The sequence below is a fragment of the Malus sylvestris genome, chromosome 1 (assembly GCF_916048215.2).
Source record: "Malus sylvestris chromosome 1, drMalSylv7.2, whole genome shotgun sequence".
Lineage (NCBI taxonomy): Eukaryota > Viridiplantae > Streptophyta > Magnoliopsida > Rosales > Rosaceae > Malus > Malus sylvestris.
Genome location: NC_062260.1, coordinates 11,383,625 through 11,393,675, shown reverse-complemented (window position 1 = coordinate 11,393,675; position 10,051 = coordinate 11,383,625). Strand labels below are relative to the sequence as shown.

General features: G+C 37.0%; 1 protein-coding gene across 1 annotated transcript; it reads right to left on the bottom strand.

Annotated features, from left to right (window-relative positions):
• Positions 1–5,844: 5,844 nt before the first annotated feature.
• Positions 5,845–9,487, bottom strand: LOC126628211 (probable 1-deoxy-D-xylulose-5-phosphate synthase 2, chloroplastic). The gene is made up of 10 exons (XM_050297854.1): positions 9,274–9,487; positions 8,937–9,098; positions 8,632–8,796; positions 8,352–8,502; positions 7,941–8,212; positions 7,577–7,850; positions 7,190–7,497; positions 6,802–7,083; positions 6,438–6,722; positions 5,845–6,349 (listed from the first exon to the last, which is right to left on the bottom strand). Exons 1-10 carry the CDS (start codon positions 9,370–9,372, stop codon positions 6,203–6,205), a joined length of 2,145 nt encoding a protein of 714 aa, XP_050153811.1. The 5' UTR covers positions 9,373–9,487; the 3' UTR covers positions 5,845–6,202.
• Between the last annotated feature and the right edge of the window lie 564 nt (positions 9,488–10,051).

Genomic DNA, 10,051 nt, shown 5'->3' with positions numbered 1-10,051 from the left:
TCAAGAACACACCTTTCAAAGGTATTGTAAATTGTTCTTGAATAGTTCAAAACAATTGGTTCTTCTACTTGAATGCTTGATTCCGTATTAGTAACTATGTTTTACAACCATTGTAAAAGTGTGGCTAATAAGAAATAGAAGATTAATGAGAGAAGAGAAAGTACTTCACATTCAGAACGTAAATAAAATATAGATCTCTACGAAAGCAGATAATACTTACTTCCTCATATGAACTACCAAAGAAATTAGAAAACCAAATATTGTCTTTACATTCCAATTTGAATAAGGAACTTAATTCCATCACTATAAGAGATGGATAAATGTTTTGTTTGACAAAACATTATTCTTTAATAATGAATGATTGAATTATTGGATTATTCTAATCTAATTGATTGTCTCTATAGTAGAGATAATGCGGTAGTGTTAACTGTTTAGAATATAACGATGCTTAAAACCCAAAAGGTTGCAAGGTAGTGACTAATCCCAAACTGAGTTGTGATACCTCTAAAACATAAATTACGAGTTGGTCATAGATGGATGCTTTGGATCGTTAGATCCGGGTCCAATGCCTTCTTGTTAAAATTGTATAGAGGAGAAATGTTCGAATCTTTATTGTTTTGGAAAGAATAAAGAATCACAAAATTGTTGAGGTTAATTCACTTAGATGTTAGTGGCACTTGTCCACAACATAATACTACTCATGTTGTTTAACATTCACCGAAGATCGCTCTCAATTGGACTATCGTTTATTTTGAATAAGCACAAGTCCTAATACTTTGCAAAAGGTTTCAAAGAATTCAAGAATGTAAGTTGATGAGTAAGACGTCTAAAGTATTTACCTCCTTAGATTTGATCCAAGGAAAACTAACACTTTAGATGAGTTTCCTTGAAAGATATCAAGGAAAGAAGCATCATAAGATAATGGATTTCTCATTTGGGAGAAGAACGAACTCGAATAAGATGTAGTTCGTTGGATGTTATCAATTACCCATATATAGGATATATACTTGTAAGACAATATGATTGTCAATTAGAAGATCTTCCAAAATTTTCATGACTCCATAGGATATAGTTGGAAAGAAAGACAAGTCTTAATTGTGTTAAGATTTGGGGTTGTGTGCTAATGAGCAATATTTGTTTGAGAACAATCTTATGGGAGATCCTTAAATTAACCTTTGGATATCACTTCTAGAAACCAACTAACAAATGTTGTTTGTTGGGTAGTTCATTGAAATCCTACACTAGGATTTGCCTAAGATAGAGCAAATGAACGAGAGATAGAATTCAAAGAATGGGTTCTTTGAAAGATAAGATGATGATCAACAAATATAACAACCTAATTCCTACACCATAAGCTCTAAGGTAGTCGAGAAGGATTTATAAACCGTCTCAGTTGAATGGTTTGAACTTTATGACTATGTCATAGAGATACACCTCTTAATTCGAAAGAAATAAGAATGAAAATCCTTATGACTACATTGAGTGTATATACAACATATACTCAAGGAAATGGTATAGTACCATTTGACCTGAAGTAGTGAAGCCTTCATAGCTAATTGGTAGCTGAAGGTGACTATAATCAACGAGATTGGTTGATTTGGAAGAAACCATCTTTGATGTAGTCTTGGTTTCTATTAATTCGAAGATTACTAGCTACAACTAAAAGGTGATTCGATGTTTGGACATAATAGGGGTTTCCAAAACCATTGTCAAGATAGTCTTGATAATATATGTCTAAGACTAGGAATCACAAGACATGTACGTTGTAGAGATCCATCCATCATGAATCTTAGCAAGCTAGTGGGAGATATAAGCGTCTTATGATAGAAAGATCAAATCGTTTGATTTCTCATGAAGATGTAAATGAATCTTTTGTTTACTAGGTTTACAAAACATTAGTGGGAGTTAATCATATTCCTAAATTTGAAAATATATATGATATATTAATTTTGGAAATGAAAGGAATTCTTCTTCGTTAAAGTTATGACTTTAAACATTCTATAATGACAGAATGTATATGGGAGACATAGTCTATATACATAGGATGGAAATCGATAATGATAGATTTCAAGATATAATTGGATTATCTCAATCCCTATTGATAGACGATAGATGTAGAAAGTTTCTCGAATGATAAACTTCAAATGAAATGACAATTCCAGTTAGACTGGGAAATTGCTTTTCTAAAAAGGAATGTACCATTTTGAATCCCAAAGAACCATAATGCGTAAATAGAATCCTTTATGCTTGCGCATAAAAGTAATTTACGTATTTCATATTGTATGAAAAACAGTGATATGAGTTGTACCAAGATAGGTACAAGACAATATCAGTGCAAGCCCAGGATCAGAATCATGGCAACTGTCAAGAGAGTCCTTAAGTATTTAAGAAATACTAAAGGATAAATTCCTCAAGAATGAGGAAGAATTAGAGTAACGTAATGGAAGCGTAAATGTATTAGATTATGAATCTAATATCGCATCAATCATTGGATGTGTCTTCATTTTGAATGAAGAGATAATTGGATATCTCTTTATTATGACTAAAGAGATATTTGGGTGGAAACATTAAAAGTAATGACTCTAGTGTGTTCCATCATGCAAAATGTATTGCCATAGCTTACAACAATGTTGTTTGGATGGGAAAGTTCATTTATGAACTCTCCATTTGGCTCCATCTAGAAAGTGTCTCTAGTGTTTCGACACTACGACAATAATGGGGCGATAGCCCAAGCCAGAGAATCAAGGTCTCATAAAGATTCAAACTCAAATGAGAGACCGAACCACATGATTGAGAATCATGTATAATGGTGACGTCGTTATTCTCAATGTTGCTTCTATGGATAACATATAGATATCCATTGTCTAGGCCTACTACTTAACCAATTTTGAAATGAATTCAGAATAGGTATCATCACTGATGACCAAGCTGATTGGCTCTAGTGCAAGTGGGAGATTGTTGGAAATGTGCCCTAAAACCAATCATATGATGATACTTTACGGACATTTCACATACTAAACTAATCTAGTTTAATATAAAGGGCAAAGATTATTGTTTTAAGCCGTCTCATATAAATGTTATATGCTTAAACGATAAGTCCAAGGAATATGTAATTGGGAGAATGCGATCTAAAGAACTTATTCATGAGATCATTCTCTTTCTTATACATATCTTAAAAGTTCCTGATCATAAGATTGCCAATTGGGCATTGAGAGTCCAATTGGGCATTGACAGTCCATTAAGTTCATGGATAAAGTTTTGTTTTTTAGTGCATACAAGTATGATTCCGCCTTTTAATTGTTAATAGCATGCATAGATGTTGCTCAAATGAACTTGTTTTTACAAATATTTCCTTCATTCGGCTCATATAATCTAAGTTGTTGGATGAGAGAAATATTAAGAATCAAAATTGGTCCCTGACAAAGGTTGAATCAATCGCATAATCAATCTACGTTCAGAATCCTAATCGAAGATGGCGAGACTTAACGGTGATAGAGTTTCAGCCAAGAATAATTTAGAGTGTAATAAGATAATATAACGATTATCATAATTATACCACTTTGCAAGCTTTAAGCACCAATAAACTTATCCCTATAAATACAGAAGCATTGGCAACATGAAGGCCCCTCTAACTCAACAAACAACTCAAACGCTCTACGTAAAAACCCTCAATCTACGAGAAATCCTTCTTAAACCCTTGAGCAAAATATTAACTATCATAACCCTTCTACCAATACATCTTCAATTCAGATAAGTCAACAACATTGTTCAACTGACAACATCATCAGTTCAGATAAGTGAGCAGCATTGAAGTAGTAGAACTAGAGGATTTAAGAGAACCTTCAGTTCAGACAAGTGAATACCATTGTTTATGGTTGGTTGGTTATCTATCCAAGTCTCATTCAGTGAAAATTGGTTGGTTATCTATCCAAGTCTCGGTCAGTGAAGAGTTTCTCACTGAAAAGGGTCACTTCATCAACTTCTCAATGAAGTGAAGTGTTTTATGATTAGTTACTTTTTGGTGCATATTGTAGTTCAGCATTCAGGCAGCTGAACAACATTTACCATAAAAACACTCAACTCTTTTGAGTACTTGTGCCTTATAGCTTGAAACCGATTTGGTGCACCTATACATGAATAAAGTCGAGGCAGCTGAGCCTGGTGCAGGAGGTCCTAAACTTCACAGTGATTTGGGCAACCCTGTCTTTAGGTTCTAGAACCTAAGGCCAAACGTGTTCCTTCTCTGGTCGTAGCTCGAGCACAGAAGTCAGCAACGCATTTGATATCACCACCACATCTATTTTACTCGCCCGATCGAGCACAGTTGCGAGTTAGCACACCTGCATTCATAAGAAGGATGTAGTTAGCTCATAATTATTTGGTAGGTTTTGAAAATTAATCATGTCTCTAGCTGATCAGCAAACACAACACCTTTATTTTCTGTAGTATCGGCTTGTGTAGCCAAAAGTAATTATTGATGTTTAGCAAAACAATAATAAGAACCTTTGCGCCGAACTAACCAACTAGCCCACATGAAGCCGTACCGACTAAAATGGGGTCATTAAGAAAAGAAATATTCCTAGGTAGTCATATTGAAAAAAAAATTCTAGTGATAGGATTGTCAATTGGTTGTTGACTATTCACTAAGACAAGTATGTACCGTGTCTGTGATGGCTTGTCTCATGTCTTTATATAGTGACACTAAAACAGATATATATGTGGTCGAATAGAGGTTGATTTCACCAGACACACTCAAACATGAGCTCTTATGTGTGTATAATAGACATTGTAGCGATCTGCTGAATATAATTCTAGAATTAAGGTTATACAAATGATGGAATATTTAATGTGAATTAGGATGGTGACTTAAATTAATTAAAGGGAACTTTAAAGAAAAGCTTCGAGTACAGTTCACGTTAATGAAAAACCACATTTTTACACTAAAAAGTCAATTTTAGTACTATTTACTTTACCCTTTATTTTGTCCTTGTAGGTAAAACTAGCCAAGAATCCAGATGTAGTCTTATGGAGAACACTGATAAGTGCATGTAAATTTCACGGAAAGGTCGAGGTGGCATAAATGCTTGAAATTGCATGGCTGGAGATTTGTCGCATCCAAGATCGAGAGGGAGAAATGAAACGCTAGAAAAATTGACTGAGACGGTAAAAATATAGGGTTATGTTCATGATACAAGATTTGTGTTGCAAGATTTGGATGAGGAGTACAAGAAGAGGTCTTTGTACTATCACAAGCGAGAAGCTAGCAATTTCCTTTGCTGTGTTGACGAGTAGTAATAAGGATACTGTTATCAGGATATACAAGAACCTTCGAGCCAGCGGGGACTGTCATTCCTGGGTAAAATTTGTCACCAAAGTTATTGAGAGAGATAATCGCTCAGGACGCCCATAGATTCCATCATTTTAAGGGTGGTGAATACATTTCAGATGTATCCAAGGCCCCGTTGTGCAGTTGTAGTCTATTTCACTGTTGGATCGGCAAGGTTATTGATCTAGTCTTCTGATTGACTGGCTGTAATTAATTACTTTTAAGTTCCCTGTGTCGAAAGATGTGATTGATCTTCATCGGGACAGGACATTAGTTCTTTCTCTTGTTCTTGAATCGATTGGAATGGATGCATATTCTCAGATTTGACACATTCAAGGATGCTGGAAGTCAGGTACGTGCTTCAACTACAAAATCATTTGTGTTTCCTAGTTGGAATAGAAAAACTGGTAGAAAACTGTAGAAATCTGTTTAATATAGAGATTAGCCAATTGCTAATTGATTATACCGCTGCAAAGATGAATTTAGGAGAATAATCATGTTGCGCACACCAAATGCGATTAAATTTTCAAACTAAAGAAGCCCATTGATAAGCAAGTAGGGTACATGAGTGAGCATTCTCTACAAGGAAAACAAGTTCTTCTCTTTGGTTTGTTCCAAGTTTTGCTCCATGCGTACTTCAATGTAATACAATTTGTAACAACATAAGCACTAATCACTTGATTGTTCATATCGGATCCCTAAATCAATGATGCTTTGATCTTGAGATATGAATTTGATGGGGTCTTGTACCATAATACATGAGCACCCCAAATAAGCTCTGTGTAGTTTTGTTTTGACATTTGTCTTTTCTTGAATCCAGATTGCCAAAGCTTTATGAACAGCTTCCATGGCAACAAAATCGAGGTCATTGTGCACTCAGTTGAACTGTAGAGCTTCTTTTGGCCTCCCCAACAGAAATAATACCGTGGCTGAGATATGCCTCGAGGATAGCCCTGCTTCTTCAAGCTGATCCTGATGTGCTCCATGATCAATGTATCTATCAGGAAGTACCATTGCTCTCAACTGCAAAGAGAACTCACAAATGTTTAGGGCGGAGGAGATTAATTACGAAAATCAGTAATGTTATGTTGGTGACTGAGAATTATAGTACCTTGAGCGGTCCATCAAGAATACCACTTAAACTTAGGAAGTGGGATACATGAGATCCAAAACCTCCAATTGAACCTTCTTCCACTGTAATAAGGATCTCATGCTCCCTAGCCAATTGCTTGATTAGTTTGGAATCCAGAGGTTTGCAAAATCGTGCATCCGCTACTGTAACATGTATGTCCCTGGTTTTCAGCTTGTTTGCAGCTTCCACGCATTGTTGAACTATGGAACCATATCCCAAAATCGCAACTCTACTGCCTTCCATCAGTAATCTTCCTTTACCAACCTATTCAATAGTTGTCGATGAATTTCAGCCATCTATTTTGTATAATCACTTGATAATTTTGAATTTCATTTATACTAACCTCGAGTGGGGTTCCTTTGTTATTAACAGGAAGAAGCGCTCCGATACCATTGCCTCTTGGAAATCTGAAGCAGCTAGGTCTATCATCTATGGCTGCTGCAGTGGCGACCATGTTCATCAGCTCAGCTTCATCAGACGGGGCCATAACCACCATGTTGGGCAAACAAGCCATGTATGTGATATCAAATGCTCCACAATGGGTTGGCCCATCTGCACCAACCAAGCCAGCTCGATCCATTGCAAAGCGGACAGGAAGTTTTTGAAGATCTACATCGTGAATCACCTGTATACACGTTATAAATCATTAGTGTCATATCAAGCAGTGATTTTGTTGAAAACCTACGTTTGAAAAGTAAACCACTATCCCTTATTCTCTTTTATCAGCTCACCTGATCATATCCTCGTTGCAGGAATGATGAGTAGATAGCGCAGAACGGCTTCAGACCTTCTGCAGCTAAACCAGCTGCAAATGTAACAGCGTGTTGCTCAGCGATTCCCACATCGAAGCAACGATCTGGAAACGTCTTCTGGAAATAATTGAGACCAGTGCCACCACCCATTGCTGCATGGATGGCTACAATCTTGTCATCGATTTCAGCTTCTTTTATCAGAGATTCAGCAAAGTACTGAGTATATGAAAGTGTAGGGGATTTGGTCTTAAATTGCTTGCCGGTTTTTGGATCAAACTTGACAACACCTAAAAATACAGGGAAATAAAATAAGGATCATCATAAGAATCCTTATCTGATTACGGGATCATAAGGTTCGACTCATACCGTGCATTTTGTCAGCTGCTGCCTCAGCTGGGGGATAGCCCTTTCCTTTCTCCGTCATGATGTGGATTAAAACTGGCCCCGGGGCCGGCATGGCTTTCACTCTTTGGAAAATGGTGACTAAGTCTGCAACATTATGCCCATCCACTGGACCAATATAATATAACCCAAGCTCCTCAAAGAGAGTGGATCCAGAAGCGCTTATCATTCCCCTTGCGTACTCGTCTACTTTTGCTGCAACTTCATGTGTTTGGCCTCCCATTTTCTTCGTAATGCCCTTTGAAAGATATTCTCAGAGTCAGATTATTTGAAATAAGTTGAACAAGTCAGAATAAAAGAACCATCATTTGCAAGATTAATGGTTTACTTTTGCAGCCTCGCGAAGTTTGCGGAACTGGGTGCTTGCTTGGAGCTTGGTTAGAGCGCTGCTGAGGGCTCCAACGGGCGTTGCAGGGCCATCAAGTGTGGCAGTGGGTAAGGAGACTTGCTTGTTGTCATTCAATATGACGATCAGGTTAGAATCAAGGTATCCTGCATTATTCATGGCTTCGTATGCTTGCCCTGCAGTCATGGCTCCATCTCCAATCACTGAAATGATATTGTTATTCTTCCCAAGTAGGTCTCTTGCAACTGCCATGCCTGCCATTAAGTTTTCAAGGAAAAACAAAAGTCGGATGAAATTAGCAGAGTATTCATCTACTGTCTTGGACATGTATGTTAAGGTCGAGATTGAAATGGGGTTTTGGGGGTGTTAGGTGGTTAAGGTGAGAATTGTTACCTAAACCAGCAGAAATGCTTGTAGAACTGTGGCCTGCACCGAAAGCATCATAAACGCTCTCATCCCTTTTAGGGAAACCGGCAAGACCTGAAGTTTTCCTAATTGTGTGCATCTTGGACCTCCTTCCCGTAAGAATTTTATGAGGATATGCCTGCACAAGTAATTGCCTCTCAGAACTATTGAGTAGATCAGTACAATTTAACGTCTTTCGATCATTACTGTAAATTAAAACAGTGTTTTCTTTTCAGTTAAATTAGAAATGAATGTAAATTTCTTGCACCTGATGACCAACATCCCATATGATCTTGTCGTCGGGCGTGTTGAACACATGATGGAGTGCCACTGCCAGCTCCACCACACCTAAGCTTGAACTGAGATGCCCACCTGACTGTGAAACGCTATAAACGATATCTACTCTCATCTCTGCCGCAAGTTGTTCAAGATCCTGAAGAAAATAGCGATCATAATTTATGAGAACATAAAAGGACTAAAAATCCAAAACATGGCTTTTGCGACGAAATTTTACTTTATGTAACTCAATATGTTGTTTTAGAAGTGATTTTACTATTTGTGTTGGTAGCCTACCTCTGTGGAGAGATTCTTCATGTGAGCTGGGTAATTGACTGTGTCCAGCAATGGGGTGCCTGGTTGTTCGCCGGAGTAATCGATCTTCCATCCATCTTTCTCTTTTCTGATCAACTTGCAGTCCTCACCATCTGAGTTACCAGCAGATGCCTTAACAGAGAGCTGCCACAAATGATAAAAAAACCATTGAAGCATCGGAACAAAAAATTTCAAGAATATATCCGAAACAAAAGCAAAAACAAAAGAGGAGCGTAATGATATGAAAACATCATGGGAGCTCATTTGCAAGAACACAGCTCAAGAAATATGGACATGAAATATTGTAATTCTACTAAACCTGTTGTCTGCAACTGTGATTCAGTTTTGGAGCCGGAGGAGGAATGAGGCATGAAGACAGGTACTGATTCGGTCTAACGAATACGCCGAAGACCGCCATGGCTGACCGAATCCAGCTTAGAATCAATGAGGAGGAGGAGGAGGAGGACCACGACGGCGACGGGAGGAGGTTGTGAGAATTTTAGACAGGGAGGGGGGGACAAGAAACAGGTTTATATAGTTGGTGATGCCACGGACGAGCCACCTATGTGGCAAAATAATAGATTGTCACTAATGTCTCTGTTTGAATTAAAATTATATTATATTGTCTTTTCAAAAATAAATTATTATTTAGACATGCAAAGTATAAAATATATTTTTGGAATAAAATCTGAAATGGTCATGATACAAATCTCTCATAAACAAGAAAATAATTTCCTTAAAAAAAAAAGCAGATAAATAGTTTTCGTTTCTAAGTTTTAACAATTAAGTAGGAGTCCAACCTCTTTTTTACAAGATTTTCATTCAAATTTACACCCTTGAAGTCTTCACTTTTAGTGTTTCTGTCAAAAAAATTTGGTCCGCCTATTTACTCTCTACAACCTTCTCTACGTAATGTGTTTTATTTGGGCATTCATTCATAATTGGTGCCGAAATTTCAAAATTAGAGACTAGAAGATAAATGGAAATTTTGAGAGGGTGAATGAAAAAAAACATTGTTCATAGAAGGGATTTTTAATAATTTTTTAAAAACAAAAGATGAGTTTTTGCTCCGTCATTAGAAAAAGTCTTCCTCAGAA

What these genes read in the sequence shown, in the direction of transcription:
- LOC126628211 (XM_050297854.1), bottom strand. Translation starts at nt 9,372, where the DNA reads ATGGCGGTCTTCGGCGTATTCGTTAGACCGAATCAGTACCTGTCTTCA. An exon ending in AACTTCGCGAGGCTGCAAAA is followed by an intron (nt 7,851 to 7,940) that starts GTAAACCATTAA and finishes TATCTTTCAAAG; the next exon opens with GGCATTACGAAGAAAATGGG. An exon ending in TGCAACGAGGATATGATCAG is followed by an intron (nt 7,084 to 7,189) that starts GTGAGCTGATAA and finishes ACGTGTATACAG; the next exon opens with GTGATTCACGATGTAGATCT.